The sequence below is a fragment of the Dasypus novemcinctus genome, chromosome 3 (assembly GCF_030445035.2).
Source record: "Dasypus novemcinctus isolate mDasNov1 chromosome 3, mDasNov1.1.hap2, whole genome shotgun sequence".
NCBI lineage: Eukaryota > Metazoa > Chordata > Mammalia > Cingulata > Dasypodidae > Dasypus > Dasypus novemcinctus.
In genome coordinates, this window is record NC_080675.1 from 107,298,913 (window position 1) to 107,321,355 (window position 22,443).

Genomic DNA, 22,443 nt, shown 5'->3' on the forward strand with positions numbered 1-22,443 from the left:
CCGCGCGCCCTGGGAGTGGCTTTCTCCCGCTCAGGCTAAAGGATCGCGGGGCACCAGTGAGCCCTGTCATCTCGTCTGTGCACCAGACTTCACTGGCTTCTAGCAGCTAGGTGTGCAAACTGTGTGAACTCTACAAGCATACCCTGTCGACCCCAGGGAGACACTGCCAGGTGTACTCGTTCGCTGAGACTTAGGCACTCTTTCCCCAGGTTGTCGCCACTTCCTGCTTGTTTTGCCCTTAACTGACATGGCAGCTGGTTGCCTTCGGCCGGGCCGACTGCGGCTGCTCAGAAAGCCTACCTCGGGCAATCCCGCCCACAGCCGGTCTCCGCAGCGGAGCTGCCGAGTGAAACCTGGGACGCTGTGTGTCTTCGTCCTGCCTGTGCACCTAGTGATGAAGGGGGGTTAAGGGCAAGCCAAAGAAGACGAGGACCCAGGGGCGTCTGCTGTGTGCCCACCTCCCACCCCCGTGCTCGAGCCTCAGGGTGTTTTTTCCTTGTCCCCTTCACCTCCAGCTCCCTGGCCCAACATGATATTGACCAAAGCCCAGTACGACGAGATAGCCCAGTGCCTAGTGTCTGTGCCACCCACCAGACAGAGCCTGAGGAAGCTGAAGCAGAGGTTCCCCAGGTAAGTGTCTCTCTCTCCCCTCTCACAGCCCTTCACCTGCAGAGGCTGTGTCTGGGCAGCTCAGAAAGCGCTTATGACCCACGTGTCACAACACAAGTGGGGGAGGAACACGAGTGTCAGGCGTTAGGAGATCAAGAATGGCGAAAAATATTTCTTTCACTGACTTCCACACAAAACTTAATGGAGGAATCCGTTGTGACCTCCCAAGTCCTTAAAATTAAATTCACGTGTTTATTGAAAACTTGCTACGTGCTAGAGGTGATGGGCGCACTAATAGGTGCTCCATAAATGTTCATTGGTAAATTGACAGATAAATAAGTGATGGGTGGCAGTGCCTTCTGAAAGTGGAAATACGTGTTATAGATTCCAAAGGAGGAAATGGAGGACCCTTTTCAATTGGTGACTGGAAACAAACAAGGGGAGCATAGAGCCAAAAGGGGCCAGTACTGGCTGGCCCAATGCAGTTAAGCGACATCAAGGTTTCTTAGTCATTCAGAGACACAGTTACCCTGGGGATTCTGCTCTTGGTTCAGGATTGTCCATTTGAACAACCAGATCTGAATATTTTTCCTCATATGTATACATATTCCAAGTGTATTTCATGCTTGCTCCATTCCCAAACACTTCTTTTTTGGATTAACCAACTTTTTAAAGAAAGACTTTAGGAATTGGATAATATAGATTCCTCGTTTTAAGCATATGGAAACTGAGGCCCAATTTAGGGCAACCAGTTTATTGTATTTGTGTCCTGTTAAAAGTCTAGAATGTTTGCTTACTTTACTTCCACTTCAAACCAAATCCAAACCATTCTGTTTGATACCGAGCACAGCTATCTCTTAATGGAGAACTTCCTTATCCTTAATTTGTAGTCAGTCACCACATAAGTATTTGTAAAGGTAAGAGAGGTTATTGGATAATTAATATTAATAAAGTACAAACTGAAGTATAAGTTGAAAGTCTTTTGTGACCTCATTTTTTGGTAGGGGGTGAGAGACTGGGGGGTGGGGGACTCAGTTTTCCTAATCTGGAAAATGAAGGAGTCACTAAGATCTCTTTCCAATACTGTACAGATTTAATTTGGGGCAATATTTATGCCTTTATAGTCTTTGCAGTTTTTATTAGACTTGCTAACAAGGCACAGAATTTATAAGTTGGAATTTAATTTTCTTTCATTATTCTTGCCAACTCTGTCAATGAATAGTGAAATGGGTAGAAAACTGGGCAGCCAAGAAAGTAGGTATATTTTCTGGCCAGTTTTAAGATAGCGCATACACTTAGTCTGCTCTCATATGTGCATATATTGCCACTTGATATTTTTGCCTCTCTTTCTCTTCCCTTTCCACTTCCTCTTCTCTCTCTTCTTTTCTCTTTCTTTACGTTGGCACATACCTTGTTCTCTCCATAAGAAGAAACCTCCCTGTACCCTGAACAACACTTATAAAGGACTCCTTTTGCATGGGGTATCATGCATGTCTTGCTTTTTTCTTTTGCTCTTTATGTCTTTTTGTTAGGTTTAGAGATGCTGTTTTCCTAATTTGCACACACACACACACAAAAGAATTAAAGAGCCATTTAGCAGGATGAGTGGAGATTCTGTAAATAGTGTGATTTTGTAGATGGATTCATGGATTTTATTATAGTACTGTTTTTCCTTATATGATGTAGTCCAATCTTTGGAAAGGACTTGAACAACCTTTAGACTCGATAGTTCATTTTTCTAGAGCGTTGTTTGGGTAAGGACTTCAGAGATAACTTCTCATAATTCAGAGGGGTTAAGTGACTTGTCAGAAATCCCAGAGATGTTCAGTGGCCACACAGTGTCTAGAATACAGGTTTCTTACTAAAATATCTTAGAAGTTACCAAACTTTTTATTTTACTGATTGTAAAAGTAGTATGTGCTCACTAACAAAAATTAAAAATTTACCTAATTCTACAACCCAGAAAATAATCTGTTAGCATTTTATGTATTTCCTTCTATGCTTTTTTCAGTGCAATGCTGACTTTGTTAATATAGTAATAATTTTTAAATGTTGCTTTCTTCAGTTAACATTGTGAGCATTCCACATCTTTAGATATTCTTCAAAATTTGTTTTAAATAATCAGTAATATCACATTCTAGATGTACCATCATTTGTTCATATATTTCCTTCTTATTGGACATAAAAGGTTATTTTCCCAAACTTTTTACATTTATTTCTTCATCTGTATAATGCCATGCCTTTGCTTATTTTCTTTCTTTGGATTTCCTTAAGTTGGGAATGACTTTATCAGCAATTTTAAAACATGTTTGTCTTTAGATCCCTTTACATTCTAAAAGTATTGAGGGCCCCAAAGAATCCTTGTTGGTATGGGTTAAATCTGTTGATGTTTACTGAAATATAAATGAAAACTGAGAATTTTTAAAGAATATTTATCAATTTATTTAAGATGATAGTAAACCCATTACATGCGAATGTATTTTTATGAATAATAACCACCATTTCAAAAAAATAGTGAAAACATGGTATCGTCTTACATTTTTGCAAATCTCTTTAATGTCTGCCTTCATAGAAGACATAGCTCCTTCTACATTCAAGCTGTTGTGGTATGTTGTTTTTTGTTTTTTTAAAATATTTATTTATTTATTTAATTCCCCCCTCCCTCGGTTGTCTGTTCTCTGTGTCTGTTTGCTGCGTCTTGTTTCTTTGTCCGCTTGTGTTGTCGTCAGCAGCACGGGAAGTGTGGGCGGTGCCATTCCTGGGCAGGCTGCACTTTCTTTCCCTGTGGGCAGCTCTCCTTACTCCTCACGCATGGGGCTCCCCTACGCAGGGCCCCTGCGTGGCAGGGCACTCCTTGCGCGCATCAGCACTGCGCATGGGCCAGCTCCACATCGGTCAAGGAGGCCCGGGGTTTGAACCGCAGACCTCCCATGTGGTAGACGGACGCCCTAACAACTGGGCCAAGTCCGTTTCCCTGGTATGTTGTTTTGATTAAAGTATATGAAGAAACTATGGCCTCAGATATGTTGTTGGAAAGGGAAGATTATTTTAATGTTTTTTCAGATAATTATTTTTGTAACTACGCAAAACCCAACAACAGGGGAAGCATAGAGAGATTGAGAGTTGATGAGTTTTGTTTTATTTTGTTTTTTATTATTTTTATTATTATAACTGGAATAATGAAATATGCTCTAAAAATAATTGAAGAGATGAATGCACAACCTATGTGATTATACCGAATACCATTGATTGTACACTTTGGATAAGTTTATGCTTATTAATATGTATCAATGAAATTGATTTGTTAAAAAAAAAAAAACCCCAACAAGTGATAATTTCTTAAAGGTTAACTGCAATGTGGAATCAAAAACCGTATGGAGGAACTTTTCATTCTTTGTTACATTATAGCCTATTGGCTTATCTTGACCTTTGGATGGATTTAAAAAAAATAATCTTGCATTGTTCATTTGGAAAATGAATGAGTTGTACAAATCTTCCAAATGATGTCACCTTTCATTATACAATATGAAAAAATTACATTTGTTAATACCACTACTGATCTCATCAGAAAAGTCTGTAAGATTTGAAACTGTCAAGCTTATGGTGATAGATATGAATTTTCCAATATTTGAATTTTCTCTTGAAAGCTTGACTGTTATTATTGGCAACAGATACTATCAGTTGTTTTCCTTCAAGTGACAGGCTCACTTTGTTTATTTCTGAGCATATATCTGCTGGATATCCAAATCTGAATAATCATACTTTGTTAGTCATTCATTCAAGTAAAAATGGTGTTCAATGGAAAAAGCAGCTAGTTCAGCTTTCAAACAGCCATACAAGAGCTTTCCCTGGGGATACCCATCATACTTATATGCAGCAGAAGTGCTTTACGAATACATCGTATTTTGTTGCACAGAATGTTGAAAGGATATGTACTCCATGGTAGAGATTTAATACAATTAATAAGTGAATTTTAAAGTATTCTGAAGTGAAACTGGCTTTTTTTTTTTAATCCATGCAAGTGTGTGGTGGTGAAGAATACAGTGACTACTGGTATAGTTGGGGGCCCCTGCCTTGATTTGCGTTCAAGAACCAACATTTTACCCACTATTGTTTTTGTATCACCAGTGCAAATATCAACACAGGGTAAAAGGCAAATAGTATCTTACACAGGGTAAAAGGCAAATAGTATCTTACTATGTTATAAAAATGTTTTTGACCTTCTAAAGGGTGGCAGGGATTCCAGAGTGCATTGACCACACTTGGAGAACCACTAGACTAAATCAAAGGGTATTTGTTTTTTAATTAGTTTCATATATATTGACACATTTCTAGTGATATAGATACAGATAATCTTTATATCTATATACTATAGATATAGATATTGATACCAGTCTGTATCTGTTATCTGTCTATCATCTATTTATCTATCATCTACCTTACATACGGTTGAAAAGATTGTATCAGCATTGCATGGGAGTGCCTTTGTACTTTTGCCAGCATTAAAGTGAGTCAGTATTTAATATGATGGAATAAGAATGGAATCTTGTAATTTGCATTTTTTAAATTATAATAATGTTATACATTTTTCCAAATATTTATTAACCATTTAATTTTCTTTTTTTAAAATAACTGCTTGGTATCTTTTGCCTAATTTTTTATTGAAATGTTTGCTGTTATTGTTTATGGATTGTTATTGTTTATTGAGCTGCATATGTTCATCCTTTATATGTCATATTTGTTGCAGATATTTTTCCAGTTGTTTCCTTTTAAATGGTCTATTACTGATATGCTTGACTTTAAATGTATATTTAACTTTATTAATATAAAGCTTCGTAAGTCCTTTACTAAGACATGATGAATAAATCTTTTCACCTAAATTTTCTTCTAGGTTCTTCATGGTTTCTTTTCTTTTCTTAATTTTTTAATCTTTCTGGGTAAAATATACTTTAGTATTCAGATAGAGGTGAAAATGTAGTTTCCAGCATCCAATTCATGATCACACTTTGGATTTAGTTGTCATGTTTTCTTAGTCTTCTCCAATCTATGATGGTTCCTTACTATCTTTTTTTTTGTCTATCATGACCATGGCACTTTTGATGAGGACTGATCAGTTATTTGTAGAATCCCTCAGTTTGCGTTTGTCTGATGTTTTCTCATGATTAGGTTCAAGCAAATAGTTTTTGGCAAGAATAGCCCAGAAGTAATTTTTCTTTTTAAAGATTTATTTATTTTTATTTATTTGTTTCTATTTTTCCTCCCCCCCACCGCCCCCCCCCCCCATTGTTTTCAGTCACTGTCTGCTCATCTTCTTTTTTTTCAGGAGGCACTGGGAGTGGAACCCAGGGCCTCCCATGTTGGAGGGAGGTGCCTAATTGCTTGAGCACCTCTGCTCCCAGCCCGGAAATGATGTTGTACCTTATTAGTATATCATATCGGAGGGTACACGGTGTCATATGTGTCTTATTACTGGTGATGTTAACCTTACTCACTTGGTTAAGGTGGTGCCTGCAACATTCTTCCACTCCAATGTTACTGTTTTTCCCTTTGCAATTAATAATAGTCTTGGGGGTTGGGTAATATGTTCTGAGACTATGTGAATAACATTTCTTATCATATTTTCTCCTACTAATTTTAACATCCTTCAGTGGTTCTTGCCTGAAACAATTATATCTGGTATTTGCCTGATGGTGAATATTTTTCTCTTTGGAATACTGATTCAACCAATCACCATCTACTGCCACCATTTCATCTGAAATAATCACCTACAGTGAGCCTATGATTTTCATTGGTATTTGCAGAGTTATCTAGCAATTATAGAATTTGGTCTATAATGATTCTCTGTGTTCACAGTGTTTGTGGCATTATTTGAGTGTTTTTTAAAAGAGACATGATGGTGTAGTAATTAATTTTAAATAGTTTATAGTCTGAGGAAACAGTTTAAGACACATCCAGTAGCTGTAAAACTGTTAGAATCATAGAATGTTAGAAACTATAAGGTTTGTTGAACAGTTAGTTCAGTGATTAGTTAAATAGAATTCTTAGGGGAAATTTTTTTGCTGCTAATTAAATTTTTTTTTTTTTTAAGATTTATTTATCCACCCCCGCCCCGTTTTCTTGCTCTCTGTGTCCATTTACTGTGTTTTCTTCTGTGTCTGCTTGTATTCTCATTAGGCAGCTCTGGGAACCGATCCTGGAATCTTCCTGAGTGGGAGAGAGGTCCTTATTCTTTTGTGCCACCTCAGCTCCCTGGTCTGCTGCATTTCTTCTCTGTGTCTCTTTCTGTTGCATCATCTTGCTGTGCCAGCTGTCTATGTGGGCCAGCTCTCTGTTTGGGCCATCTCACTGCGTGGGCCAGCTTGTCTTCACCAGAGGCCCCGGGTATCAAGCCCTGGACCTCCAAATGGTAGACAGGAGCCCAGTCACTTGAGCCACATCGACTTCCCTAGATTAAGCTTTTTGACACAAGTTTAATTATTGTCTAAATTCTCTTGCCATGCATTAGGTATTTGGCCTTTATTTATGCCTATACCAATGAGTCTAAAATTAAACTCTTGATGCCATAAACCTCTAAGCACTAAGTGTCTGTGCCCCTTGCTCTCCCTTTTGCTCTTGGAGATATTGGCTCAAGTTTTTCTAATAGTGCCTTCCTCTTTTCTAAGGATGATTTTCCGTCTTCACCACAGCCACTCCTACTGTCTTCCCACCGTTGGATCACAACACAGGCAACCATTCACTCATTTGAGGGTCTTTAAATTCCTGATCGTAGGGAAGTCTCAGAATCACTAGCCAAAACTTATTTGGCTTGTGTTTAACACCTCGTGTTTAAACCAATATTCTTGTCTAATTTTTTTTTGAGATCTTCACCTATCTCTTCCTGAAAACTGGGGTTAATGATGGCTTTACTTCAAACTGTGCATTTGACAATTTGGCACTTAGTGGTTCTTGGTGGCAGAAAGTATTGGGATTCAACCCAGGACCTTGTTCATGTGAAGCGGATGCTCAACCATTGAGCTACACCCATTACCTGGGAAATTTATTTTTTAATGTAAACTTTATTTCACTTTCAAAAAATGAAATACAAACAAAAGAAGTTTAACAAATTATGGAAGCATTACTATAAAAATTCTGTCCAGACACATTTATCTGATTTGATCCTAAAAACAAACTCATTTGCTTCTCCAATGTCTAGAAAGATATGTAAATGAGCACAGATTGGTGAAATAACATGACCAAGTTCTCCTCTGATAAAAAATATGCTTCACCTGTGAGATATATATATATATATATATTTTTTTTTTGGGGGGGGGTTACTGGGGCTGGGAATTGAACTTGTTGAACCTGGAACTTCCTATGTGGGAAGCCAGCACTCAACCACTGAGCCACATCAGCTCCTCGGAGTTATTTTTTTTTTTAAAGATTAATTAATTTATTTATTTCTCTCCCCCCCCCCACCCCGGTTGTCTGTTCTCTGTGTCTATTTGCTGTGTCTTTTTCTTTGTCCGCTTCTTTTGTTGTCAGCGGCACAGGAATCTGTTTCTTTTTGTTGTGTCAGCTCTCCGTGTGGGCGGCGCCATTCTTAGGCAGGCTGCACTTTCTTTCAAGCTGGGCGGCTCTCCTTATGGGGCGCACTCCTTGTGCATGGGGCTCCCCTACGCGGGGACACCCCTCCATGGCACGACACTCCTTGCACGCATCAGCACTGCGCATGGGCCAGCTGCACACGGATGAAGGAGGCCTGAGCTTTGAACCGTGGACCTCCCATGTGGTAGACGGACACCCTAACCACTGGGCCGAGTCTGCTTCCCTGGTTTTTTGTTTTTTGCTTGTTTTTGTTTTGTTTTTTGTTTGTAATTAATTGAAGTTTGTCACTCATGCATAAACAATAAGTGTATAGTAATAGTTGTGAACTTACAAAGCAAACATACCTTACATCACACAGGGTTCTCATACCTCACCCTACTGCCAATACCTTGCATTGTTGTGAAACATTTTTTCCTTCCTCTCCCCCTCCGGCTCTGTCTGCCCTGCTGTTTTTGCTGTCTGTGTCCATTTGCTGTGTGATCTTCTATATCTATTTCTCTTTTTGTCTTCTCATTTTTTTTCCACTAGGATTCACCAAGATTTGATCCTGGGGACCTCTAATGTGGAGAGAGGGAACCTATCATCTGCACCACCTCATTTCCCGGTTTCTGCTGTGTTTTGCCATGACTCTCCCCTTTGTTTCTCTTTTATTGCCTAATCACCTTGCCGCATGACTCGGTTGCGCAGGCACTGGTTCACTGCGCAGGCACTGGCTCGCCATTTAGGCACTCATGCGGCCACTTGGCTCACCATGCGGGCACACAGCTTGCCACGTGGGCATGCTTTCTCTTTCTCTTTTTGACCAGGAGGCCCCAGGGATTGAACCTGGGTCTTCCCATATGGTCCGCAGAAGCCCTATCACTTGAGCCATATCCGCTTCCCTGAAACATTTTTAACTAATAATGAAGGAGCATCCTCAAAATATTACTACTAAACGAGGTGTCTTATATTTGGTGTATTCTCCCCCCAACCCACCTTATTATTATCATTTTTATTAATATAATTTTTGTATATAATTATACATGAATATACATAAAAAATAAGTTATAGTAATTGTTGTGAACTTACAAAGCAAACCTGCATAACAGCATACAGGGGTCCCATACTTCAATCCACCACCAACATTTTGTATTATTGTGAGACATTTGTTAAAAATTGTGAAAGAATGTCATCAAAATCTTACTACTAACTATAGTCCATATCTTACATTTGGTGTATGTTTCCTCCAACCCACCTTATTATTATTTTTTAAATATATTTTTATTACAGAAGTTGTGAACTTACAAAACAATCATGCACATGTATAGAATTCCCATACAACAGCTCTGTTAACACACCACATTGGGGCAGAACATTTATTACACATTATGAGATAATATCATCATATTTTTACCACTAACCATGGTCCATAGGATACATGTAGCATCCTTTTTCCATTCTCCCCCATTATTAACACAATACATCTTTGGTATAGATGCATGAATATTACGGTATTGCTGTTAACTGCAGTCCATAAGCCACTCCAGTTGTATTTTTCCCATGGTTCTCCACATTCCCACTGCCCTGTAATAGTGATATGCATCCATCCTGGTTTACAGAAGGACATTACTGCATTTGTATTATTAGCCACAATTCTCTCCACCTGTGAGTTCACTTTGTTACTTGGTTCTAGATTATTCTCTGACTTTCTTTCAATGGACATTTACATTCCTAGACTATCCTTTCCCCCTACATTCCCATTTATAAACTCACTATAATGTGTGACCCTCAACTCTGTACATTTCCACACTTTTACAATAAAGCTAAATAAAACTTATACGTACATTAAACATCAGTAGTTCATCTCAGTCCTTTTCTTATCTCCTTTAAGAATCCACCAACTGCCACCAGGTATTAAAGATGTTTCCCTACATTTTCTTCTAGAAGCTTTATGATTCGTGCTTTTATATTTAGATTTGTGATCCATTTTGAGTTAATTTTTGTATAAGGGTCCTCTTTCCTACTTTTGGCTATGGATATCCAGTTTTCTCAGCACCATTTTTTTAATGGACTGTTCACCTAGCTGGGTGGGTTTTCAAGGCTTGTCAAAAATCACTTGGCTACAGATGTAAGGGTCTGTTTCTGAACCATCAGTTTGGTTCCATTGGTCTATCTGTGTGTCTTTATGCCAGTACTATGCTGTTTTTACCACTGTAGCTAGGTAATGTGATTTAAAGTTCAGAAGTGAGAGTCCTCCAACTTCGTTTTTCCTTTTTAAGATATTTCTGGCTATTAGGGACCCCTTACCCTGTCAAATAAATTTGGTAATTGTGTTTTCTGTTTATTTCTAAAATGCTGGTGGAATTTTTATCTGGATTGTATTGACTCTCTATCAGTTTGAGTAGAATTGACATCTTAATGATATTTAGTCTTCAAATCTGTGAGCATGGAATGTTCTTCAAATTATTTTGGTCTTTTAAAATTTCTTTTAACAATGCATTGAAGTTTTTTGAATATGAGTGCCTTTATTGTTGGTTAAGTTTATTCCTAAATATTTGATTCTTTTAGCTGCTATTGTAAATGGGTTTTTTTTTTTTACTTCCTCCTCAGATTGCTTGTTACTCGTGTCTTTTAAAGTCTGTTTCATCTGATACAAGTATAGCTATCCTGGCTTTTTTTGTTTGTTTGTTACTGCATGCATGGAATATCCTTTTCCAGCCATTCACTTTCAGTCTATTGGTATTTTGGTTCTAAGGTGAGTCTCTTGCAGACAGCATATAGGTGGCTCATATTTTCTTTTTTTTTTTTTTTTTTTACTTTTTTTTTTATTGACTTTGTAATAATATTACATTAAAAATATATATGTGAGGTCCCATTCAACCCATATTTTCTTATTCACTCTGCCAGTCTGTGGTTTATTTTGTTTATTTCTTCCCCACCCCCTCCCTGCTGTTTTTACTGTCTGTGTCCATTTGCTGTGTGATCTTTTGTATGTTTCTCTTTTTGGCTTCTCTTCTTGTCTGTCTTCTCTGGGATTCCCTGGGATTCAATCCTAGGGATCTTTGATATGGAGAGAGGTTCCCTGTCAATTGTGCCACCTCAGTTCCTCGTCTCTGCTGCACTTCACCTTGACTCTCCCCTTCATCTCTCTTTCATTGCATCATTGTCTTGCTGCGTGACTCACTTGTGTTGACACTGGCTTACTGCAGAGGCACTTGACTTACTGCATGGGCACTCAGCTCATCATGTGGGTACTGGTTCACTGCGTGAACACTGGCTTGCCATGTAGGCAATCACAGGGGAACTCAACTCACCACATGGGCACTCGGCTTGCTGTGCGGGCACTCAGCTCACCACACGGGCACCCATGCAGGCAATTGGCTTGCCTCATGGACACTCAGCTCACCACGTGCACACTTGGCTCAGTCTGTGGGCACTGGCTTGCCATGCAGGCATGCTTTTTCTTCTTCTTTTACATCAAGAGGCCCCAGGGATCAAATATGGGTCCTCCCATATGGTAGGCAGAGGCCCTATCACTTGAGCCACATCTGCTTCCCCAGTCTGTGTTTGTTGATTGGGGAGTTTAATCCATTTACATTCAGTGTTATTAGTGTAAAGGCAATTCTTATTTCACCCACTTTGACCTTTAGGTTTTATCTGTCATATTTTATTTTCACCACTTTTGAGGCTTTTAGTTACTTTTACTGGTAAAATCTTCATTCTAGATTCTCTTCCAAGCCTCTCTCTCCTGTCTTTTCTTTTCATACTGTAGCACACCCTTTAGTATTTACTGTAAAGCTGGTCTCTTGGTGAAAAACTCTCTCAGTTTCTGTTTATCTGTGAATATTCTAAACTCGCCCTCATTTTTGAAAGACAGTCTTGCCAGATATAAGAGTCTTGGCTGGAAGTTTTTCTCCTACAGTGTCTTAAATATATCATATAACTGTCTTCTTGCCTTTATGGTTTCTGATGAGAAATCAGAACTTAATCTTATTGGATATCCCTTATATGTTATGCATTGCTTTTCTCTTGTTGCTCTCAGAATTCTCTCTTTATCTTTGGCATTTGACATTCTGATTAGTATGTGTCTCAGAGTTGGTCTATTTGTATTTATTCAGATGGCATACATTGTGCTTTTTGGACATGGATATCTTTGTTCTTCAATAGAGTTGGGAAATTTTCTATCATTTCTTCAAATATTCCTTCTGCCCCTTTTCCCTACTCTTCTCCTTCTGGCACATTCATAACTATATATTTGCACATCTCTTGCTGTTGTTTCCTGAGACCTTGTTCAAGTTTTCCTATTCTTTTCTTCATCTGTTCTTTTATATGTTCATTTTCAGAGGCCATTTCTCCAAGCTCAACAATCCTTTTTTCTGCCTCCTCAAATTTGCTGTTATATGATTGCAGTGTATTTTTAATTTCATTTATTGTATCTTTCATTCCCTTAAGATCTGCTGTTTTTCTATGTGTGCTTTCAAATTCTTCTTTGTGCTTATCCAATGTCTTCTTAATATCCTTAATCTCTTTAACCATCTCATTGAATTTATTAAAGAGATTTGTTTGAACATCTATGATTAGTTGTCTCAAATCCTTTATGTCATCTGGAGGCTTATGTTGTTCTGTTAACTAGACCTTATATTCCTGTTTCTTGGTGAGGATTGTAATTTTTTGTTGGTGTCTCAGCATCTGGCTTACTAGATATATTTACTCTGGGTGCAGTTTCTCTCTTCAGTTTAGGGCTTTCTTGCTCTTTCTCCCTTGCTGGTTTTATTGTAGAAGCTGAGGTGCTATAAGCTGTGGAGGCTCAAGCTGCCCACATTACCCCAGGAACTGATGAATCTTCTCCCACCTTTCTCCTCTTCCAGGGGTAGAGACAGAGTCACAGCTGTGTGTAATAATCCAAGTTATGCAGGCCTAGACTGTAGTTGCCCAGAGAGACTGATGAAGCTTCATGCCCCTTTCTTCCCTACCTGGGACAGGGATGGAGCTGCAGGTGTGGGTAGCAATCTATGCCATGTGGGTCCAAAATGACCACAGTTGCCCTGGCAGACTTCCAACTATTCAGTATGAGCCAGCCAAATATACCTGCAGTTACCTGGAAAGCCTGTATGGGTACTGCCAGCTTTCTACCTGCCTGAGGTAGGGCTGAAGCCTAGGCTAGGACTGCAGTATGATCTAGGTGGAAAGAAGCTGGTCCCTACCAGCACAGTGATTTTCAGTCAGCCCCAGCTTTCCCTCATGCTGGGGGTGGAGTTAAAATGGCAGCTGCCGGCCTCTTTCTGACTTGGACAGGTTCAAACTTCAGTTGTTCTTAGGATTATACTTTAGTTTGCTGAATTTATTAATCACTAGTTGAAGTTGGTGCCCAAGCATCTCTTCCTTCCCCCATTTTGGGGAAGTGGAATTTCCAGTTCCAGCCATGGAATTGATCCTGAGGCTGCTTGCGCCGCCAGTGGAGGATGGGCATCAGCCTCTGGCAGTGTGGAATGCTCTACTTATGAATCTTCTCTACAGATTGGCAGTCTCCTCCTTTCATTCTTTTAAGGGTATTACAGGATGCTCTTCTTGTCTCCTGGAGCCCCTAAACAGGTGCTTTAGATAGCTCTGGGTGGTTACCATATGCCCTGTAGCATGAGCTGACTCTCGGAGCTCCTTAATTTGCAGCCATCTTGCTGGTTTGTCAACTTGCTCGTTTTTTGGGTTTTTTTTAGGAACCACTGGGGACTGAACAAGGAATCTCTCATGTGGGAAGCGGGTTCTCAACTGCTTGAGCCACATCCACTTCCCCCATGATTCATTTTTAAGTGGTCTACCTTTCCCATAGGGAGTCTTGTATTCCATCTTTCTTGCCTCCTATAAGAATTTGTTTTGGGGAACGAATTGGTGCAGCCTCTTTTTATCTGAGTCACAGTTACTTCATCTCTAAAAGGAGTGATGAAATCCAACAACTGAGAGGTGGAAGAGAAAATATTCAAATGCAGGCAGTCTAGTTCTAGAATATATACTCTCTTACCTCTTGCTATTCAGTTCCATATGACTGTAGTGAGGATTAAGTAAAATAAGGCTTATAAAACACTTAGCATAATATAGAGCTCCTGGTAAGTATTTCACGAATGGTGAATATGGTTATGGTTATTAGAATTATGTAACTGACTTAGAATGGAAAAACTGAGCAGTAACTTTTTGAAACATATAAAACACAATTTTGCATTGAAACAGAGGCCAGTTGATTTGCAGAAAAAAATGTTTACATAGATTAGTTGTAAGGCAGTGAACACATAAGATTTAATTAACAATTGAATATGACCCAGAAATTCAGAAACTTGCATTAAATCTTTTATAGTACTTAGAATGGTATCAAAATTTTTTTTAAGCTAGACTCATTGATTTTTAAGGGCCATGGTGGTATATTACAGTATATAATTAACACTGTAGGATTTAGTTTGCTTAATTGGAAGATTATTCCTATTGCCCTTATTTCTCTTGATTGAACTGAATTGTTTCTTAACTTGTAATCTATTTCTACACTTCTCATAATGTTTGTGGTCTACGTGAGTTCCAGGATAATGAGTAAGAATAGCTTGTAAAGGCAGAAAAAGTCCATCTTTTACTGAACTAGAAATTCTCTTGGTGGTTTTGCCAATGGAATATAGTTAATTTACTTGACCTTCAGAAATGATATTAATTCATACACTCAGGAAAGATATCTAGTAGTATTTTTGTATTGATCATTACTGCAGATTGAAAAGTCTGAAAAAAGAATATGATTATTTCATGTTTTCTTCAGTAATTAACATTTTAAAATTATCTTTTTATTCCATAAGATTTCAGGGTTTTATTTTGTTGCTGCATTGTAGCTGACCTTTATTTATTTCATTTTCTTTTTTTTAGGAGGCACCGGAAACTGAACCCGGGACCTCTCATGTGGGAGAGAGGTGCCTAATGGCTTGAGCCATTTCTGCGCCCTGTAGCTGAGCTTTAAAAACCCTTCTAGAAGTTATTTTAAGCATGTGGCCCCTTTGCTACCTAAAATAAGTGCTTATCCTTTATCAGGTATTTGTGCTGTTGTTTCCAAACATAGCTGCAAATTGAGAACCTGAATTCCTACAAAGGAGTATCTGAGGAAAACCTTGAATGGTGTTGTCCTGAGAAGAATACATACACTAATTGTACTAATTAGTGTGGGGAGAAATTTTCATTTTATTAGATTTTTTTTACTTCATTTTTAAGTCTATATTCAGGTATCAAGCTTTAGTCTACTAAGTAATAACCCATACTAGGATGTTTACAATAAGAGAAATTATCTATTTCCCTGGGAGGAAAATGTTCAATATAATTCTAGGGTAATATTTTATTTGACTTTGCAACAAATGTTAAGTGAATTTACCACTAGATTTTTATTATACATTTCATGCAGTTTTTGGTTGAATTGGTTGAATTGTCCTTAAAAAACAAAGCAGGCAGTATGCTAGTACTTTCCCAGAGAATAAAGAAAATGTGATCTTACTATATAAAAGTCACATATTGGTATAAAAATGAGTAAAGAGTAAATTTTCCTTTGTTTTATTTTCAATTGTCTTTTTTTTGAAGGGAGATGTTCTCAAATATTTGATTTAAGCTATCTTTCTCCTTCCCCCTTTCCTCTGTCAAATTGCTCATACAATGAACTGGTAAACCCACTAAAGATCTGTTAGAAGCTCCATTCTAACTGATTCAGTTAGAATCTAACTGAATGGCATGTCTCCATTTCTTAAGAGAGGAGAACAGACAACTAGAAGAGTTGGTCTGTGGGTATGAAATCAGGATGGAGCAGCCTTTGCCCTTTGTGTTAAACATGGCCCGTGGACTGGTCATGGTTCCAACCCTTTCCAGGCCACTTTGGGGAATTGATATCTGCTTCTACTTTTCTTTCCTGTCTTTTCCATCTCTTCGCTTTTGGGAGGCATCTTGATAATATGTATGATAATATGTATTTAGCTCAAAACTTCCTTCATGCCAAATAAGAGGAGTTGTAAACATGGTTTGTTACTTTGGAAAAAGTGTGGGCTCTAGGTTGAGGAATGTTCTTTTCTGTCCTTTCTGGCTTCATGGGGAATAAGATTTTTTTAAAAAATTTAATTAAACCTAGTGTGGTGTTCAGACTATGACCTGAAAAACACCCAGGGTCTTGTTGAGATAATTGAGGGCTTGGTAAATTTCCATCCAAAGTAAAATGTTAGGATATGTCAGGACCTGTCTTTTTCTTTCATGTTTTATATATTGAGAAATAGCTGCTAAAAGTGTTTGAAAACCATTAAACTTAGATTACTATAACTTCAAGACGGCAAGAATAAATATTTTGAAACAAAGAAAGTAAGACAAGTAGAGGAAAAAGTAAGGTGGTATCAAATCTCTTGATGTTATTCATTCAAATATATAAGTAGTGGGTCTTTCCCTGACCAAATGCTGGCCTCTGTTAATTAGGGTAATTATTTGTGAAGCTCAGGCTTGCTCTAAGGTTATCCTGGGGCAGTAGATATATCCAAGACCCAAACTTAAAGTACCTGGGTACTATCACCCCTCCTCTGAAATAAAACTCGCATATTTTAAATTGTTGGTCATTGGTAAGACCTTTCCTTTGCTCTAGGCCCAAGATAAATTCTAATCTTGTGTTCTGTTTTAGGAAATAGAAAGTTTAACAGACCCTTGAGATTTTATAGGTACTATCATTTAAGACTGTTAAATCCCCAAATTTGCAGCTGGTCCTGTAGTATAACATAAGTATACTTTGGGATTCAGGCGTTTGGTTAAGTTTAATTATTAGCTAGTTGACTTACTGTTCCCTCACATCAGTTTATCAGTATGAAAGATTCAGATTGGCACTTAGCAAGTTTATGAATTATTGTTTGTTAAGGACATTTGTAATCATTCTCAAATAATCAGAACTGGGAATGTTCAAACTAGGAATATTATGAGTACACCACTACAGCTTCAGGATGCATAGAAATGCAGGGTGAAATCCCTTTATGGTTTGTTTTTCATGCCTCTGATACTTAGACTTTAGCCTTCCACGATTCTGTAGCTGAGACTCATGGAAAAATATGGCTCTGTGTAGATAGCCTTCTATGTAGATGGGATCTGAGAGGGTAAAGCATCATTCGAATGGGTCTTCCTACATTCACACATGAAAGTAGGCTGGCAATTTTTTTTTCAATTTTTGGTTTCTGTCTACAACTTTCCCAAGCGAATATTGTCTTTTGCTTAAGGTAGATTGCAATTTTTTTTTCAATTTTTGGTTTCTGTCTACAACTTTCCCAAGTGAATATCGTCTTTTGCTTAAGGTAGATTGCACTGATGTTTGTTTTTGTTGATAATATTGGTAAGGAAAGCTAATAAAATTTGAAATTAACTTGCACTTCAAGCCCCATTTAGCTAAGATGGTAAATGGACTGGGGATATAAGACAGATTCTTAGTTGTATAGCATTAAAAATCTCACTGACTCTTACAGCCTGTATATGTATATATAAAATAGCTCACAAACATCATTTCCTAACTGATGATGTTAAAATTATCTAGACTCTTGTTTCATGAGGTTAACTAAAATATATAGTAAGATAAAAGTAAATTTAATCTCAAATTTATAGGGTGTTGAATTTTTGTTTTATTTTGGTGGGCATGGCTAGAACACTTCACATGCAGATACCAAAAGCTGCTCCAGATGGACCTGAATACATTCTTCTAATTTTGGATACAAGGACTTAAAGAAGGAATCAGTGTTGGACTGAGATAGCAATTAGAGATCATCTCATTAATTTTATAGATGTGGAAAGCGAGGGAGGAATACTATCCAGTGGTTTGATCAGGTTCCATATCTAGAAGCATGCCTTATCCTGGGTTCATGGACTTTCCATCCCTGCTTTTCCCCTAGAGATCACAGAATTCTATCCCACTGTGGGCTAGGAAAATATCAATAGTAGGTGAATGAATGAAAGTAGCCTTCTTGGGATTATTGCAAAGTGAAAGCACATGTTTGTACTAACATGTCAGCTGCCACTTTATGCTAGCCAGCCATTGCCATGCAGGAATGTGGGCCTAGTGCTTCCAGATCTTTTAGGAAGCTGCTCTAGATCTGAATTTACAAAGAAAAAAAATAATCTTGAGTTTGAAATGTCGGTTTGTTTGAATTTTTGAAAACACTGTGTTTGGCCGAATATTCCTGGCCAAATAGAACAAGACTGTAGGCAGAATTTGGCCTATAGCTAATAGGTGCTGGCTCTTTCCAGTTAGCATGAGCCAATCATATACATCTTTTCCCAACCCTATGGTCAGTGACCTCACATTGGTGTCTTAAAATTGGCTATAGGGAAGTGGATGTGGCTCAACTGATAAAGCATCTGCCTACCATATAGGAGGTCCAGGGTTCAAACCTAGGGCCTCCTGGCCCATGTGGTGAGCTGGCCCACTCGCAGTACTGCTGTGTGCAAGGAGTGCCATGCCATGCAGGGGTGTCCCCTGTGTAGGGTGGCCCCACACTCAAGGAGTGCGCCCTGCAAGGAGAGCCGCCCCGCACAAAAAGTGCAGCCCGCCCAGGAGTGGTGCCGCACACACAGATAGCTGATGCAGCAAGATGACACAACAAAAAAGAGACACAGATTCCCGGTGCTGCTGAGAATGCAAGTGGACACAGAAGAACATACAGGGAACGGACACAAGAGAGCAGACAATTGGGGAGGGGGGGCAGGGGAGAGAAATAAATGAAATAAATCTTAAAAAAAAAATTGGCTGTATACCAGGTCTGCCTCCCACTCTCAGCCCACCAATGGCAGTTGTTAACATTCCATCCCTACCCCCACTACCTGCAGTCACTGGTTTGAGAACAGAATTTTCTTAATCCTATTTGTTTAGATTTTTATAGCTTCTTTCCTGAAAAGGGCTCAAAATATTTCCATCTAGATCTCATTTATTTATACATTTTCATGAATGTTGGCCTTTCTCCTTATTTTGTTGTCTATAAGGGGAATACACTAACCATGGTAGGGGAGAATTTCCTTAGTGTAGAAACAATTGGGATCATGTGTTTAGTCTTGAACCTTAGTCATGCCTAGTATATTGTGGGTATTATGATATATTTCATCATGGACATTTGATTGTGCTCATCCAAAGAAAGTGCTGCTTAACTAAAAAGAAAAGCCACATACACGTATTTCATTTGGGAAAATTAATCCCTTTCAAAATAGATTAAATAGTAACTACATTACGGGCATTAAAATGATTCTTCACTCTGTCAGAATTCAGAAATGCTCCAATGATACATCTGATGGTTTACTGTGTCAAATTTTATCTCTAGAAAAACTTTAAGCTTAGATGTTATATCCTCAATCGGTAGTTACTCCAATATAAAAAGCAAATTAAGCATCTCTGCAATTATACAGAAGAATAATGGGAAGGTACCCGATTTGCTTACAATTTCACTTTGCATAACTTTATAAAGATTCAGCTATCACATGTTCAAAAGTGAGTATTTCTTTTCTACATCTAAAGTATCAGTAATAAGATATGACAGCATTAGTAAGTGAACAATAAAATTAACAACATTAAACAAGAGTACTTGCATTTTAGAATAAGTGAAATTCTTTGTGGGGATTGGCTCACACTGGTGGGTAGTGAGTTTGGTAAAAGCCTGTGCTGACCTTGGATGGTTTATTTAGCTCTCCTTATGGTTATTTTGTAAATTGAATTCAGGCGATATATATTGTTGGGAACTCCAGGAGGCTTGTGCTAGTCAGCCAAAGAGGTGCTGATGCAAAGTACCAGAAATGTGTTGGTTTTTATAAAGGGTATGTGTTTGGGGTAGAAGCTAATAGTTACAAGGCCCTAAAGAGTCCAACTCAAGGTTACTTCCTTATCAAAGTCTTTTGCCTCATATTGAAGTAAAATGATGGGCAATCTCTGTCTAGTCTCTCCTTCCTTCTTCCTCTTAAGCTCCATAGGCCCAGCTTCTTCTGATATCAGCTGTAGGCTGGCATATGGCTCATTTCTCTTCCCAGGGCTTTAGCTGTTTGAGCTAGAACTGAAATAACCAAGTTCTGTCCTCTTCCATATTTTCTTTTTCTGTGTGAGTGTCCATTTATATAGCCCACCAAGCGGGTGGGAACTTAAACTGAGTTACATCCTACTGATGTGGTTGAATCAAAGCCCTAATCTTAACAATTTAATTAAAGACATCTTAGCTGAATCTAATACAATCAAAGAGGATCATGCCCAGAGGAACTGACCAGTTTACAAATATAATCTGTTTTTGGAATTCATAAATAATCTCAAACTGCCACACTCCACCTTTTGAATTCCAAAAAGACATTACAGTGTTCAAAAAGCCTTAAATCCTTTCAGTTAGCAATGCTAAATAAAAATGTCATATCACAGTTTATAGAAATACAGTTTGTTTTGGGGCAAAGCCCCTTCTGGCTGTAGATCTATGAAACTTACAAAACCATTTATCTGCTTCCAGTATACAAAGAGACAGACAGGATAAACATTTGCATTAAGGTAAGGAGAATTTGGGAGGGAAACACGAGTCACTTGTTCCCAACAACTCTGAAAACCTGAGGGCATACCCCATTAGATTTCAAAGTCTAAGAGTCATTCATTAAGAAGATGGTTTCTTCTCCCTGGGGCCTTATAGGGGCCCACACTTTCCACAGGCCCACTGGCCGTTTTCTTGGTTCCACCCTCATCAAGCATCTGGGTGGTGACTGAGCTCTAGACCTCACCCTCCAAGAACATTGGGGCGATAGCCAGTCTTTCCCCAATCTCTAGGGTACAGTGTCAGTCCCCTTAGTACAATAAGGTGGCAGTGACATTCTCCCTAATCTCTGGCATACAGGCCCAACCCTCTAAGAGCAATGTAGTGTTGACCTCACTCTCCCCAACCATTGGGGAATGTGCTCCACCCTCTCTGTAGCCTGAGGTGGCAAAACTCTCCATGAACAGCAGGCTGGAACATTCACCCTCTTCAAATGCTGGGGCAAGCTCACCCTCTCTGAACATATGGGTGGGGTCCCTCTCTTGACCCAAGGAGATGTTGTAATTCCAGACTTCAGCTTCCATGGTTTTCTTTTAAAGCTGTTTTCCCTTCCATCTCTCCTCTCCATATCCCTTCAGTCCAGGCTGACAGTGGTTTTGTTGATACAGAGCTTGCAAAAAGCTTGTTGGTTTAGCATGCAAGAAGCAGGGGTCCAAATCATCAGACAGTAACACTTTTCACAAGTCGTTCCTGGATAATTGCATTTTCAATCCTGATATACAAGTTCAAAGTTTAACTAATTCCTCAAATTAGCACTATCATCTGGGGGCTTGATTTCCAGAGGCATGGAGTTTCAGTTATCCATGCTTTATCTCTTTCCTCTAACATTTTGCTATAAGCTTCAAGGAGAAGCTAGGCTGCACTTTCCACATTTAGCTTGGAGATTTCCTTGGTTAAATGTCCAAGTTCATAATTTTCAAAATCTGCCTTCCATATAACATCAGGAGTCAATCTTGCTGAGTTCTCTGAAACCTTAAAACACAGATCACCTTTCCTACAGTTCGCAATGATAGTTTCATCATTTCTTTCTAAGGCCTTATCAGAAGTCATATAACTCCTCTGAGGTGTGAAAACAAGACTTGGTTAGTTTTATTTCATCTGTTAGAGGTTTGTAAGGAATCTAGATTTGGTACATTGTCATGGAAAATATTCATTTGATAGCATTTTGGCTATTCTGTATTGTATTACAATGGCACAATAAATTGCTGAATATACTGTCTGCTGAATATGACTTTACCATGAAAAATTTGATGCATGGAGAAGGAAAGGTTGGAATATATCAACCTTTTCTGACAAGGGACTTTGAATTTCAACCTAATACAGGTGACCTTTGTATGCAGTAAAAGTGAGCTTAATCTTGAGGTCAAGGTTGAGGTGAATGGCAGGGCAATGTGGTGGAGCTTATGCTGACTGTAGGTATGTCACTAAATGGTAGTCTATCACTTTTTAAATTTTTTTTTAATTTTAAGCATTTCTAAAAGGTTATTTATAGCAAGTTGTTTGGCTTTTTAACACTGTCCTATTTCCTCAAAGCTTAGCTATCTGTTTAGTTGTGGTAAGTCTGCCTGTTTTTATAAAGTTTACTGTTTCTGAGTGAGAGGTATGAGTACACTATTATTTTCTGTTCTATAGATAAGCCATAGCTAAAAATAAAAATGTTCTTATGGCTTATAGAAAAGACAACTGACATATATAACCTTGGAAC

The 22,443-nt window shown here is 38.5% G+C and overlaps 1 protein-coding gene across 8 annotated transcripts in view; it reads left to right on the forward strand.

The window, feature by feature from the left end:
* Positions 1-303: 303 nt before the first annotated feature.
* Positions 304-22,443, forward strand: part of CDIN1 (CDAN1 interacting nuclease 1) — a 263,141-nt gene continuing 241,001 nt past the window's right edge. For 4 of the 8 annotated variants that reach the window (XM_023586384.3, XM_023586385.3, XM_004484651.4 and 1 more), the window contains exon 1: positions 304-630. In XM_023586384.3, the coding sequence (XP_023442152.1) occupies positions 530-630 (101 nt within the window). In that variant the 5' untranslated portion in view covers positions 304-529. The remainder of the gene's footprint in view (positions 631-22,443) is intronic. The other 4 variants (XM_004484650.4, XM_023586386.3, XM_071214096.1 and 1 more) reach the window with 2 other exon arrangements.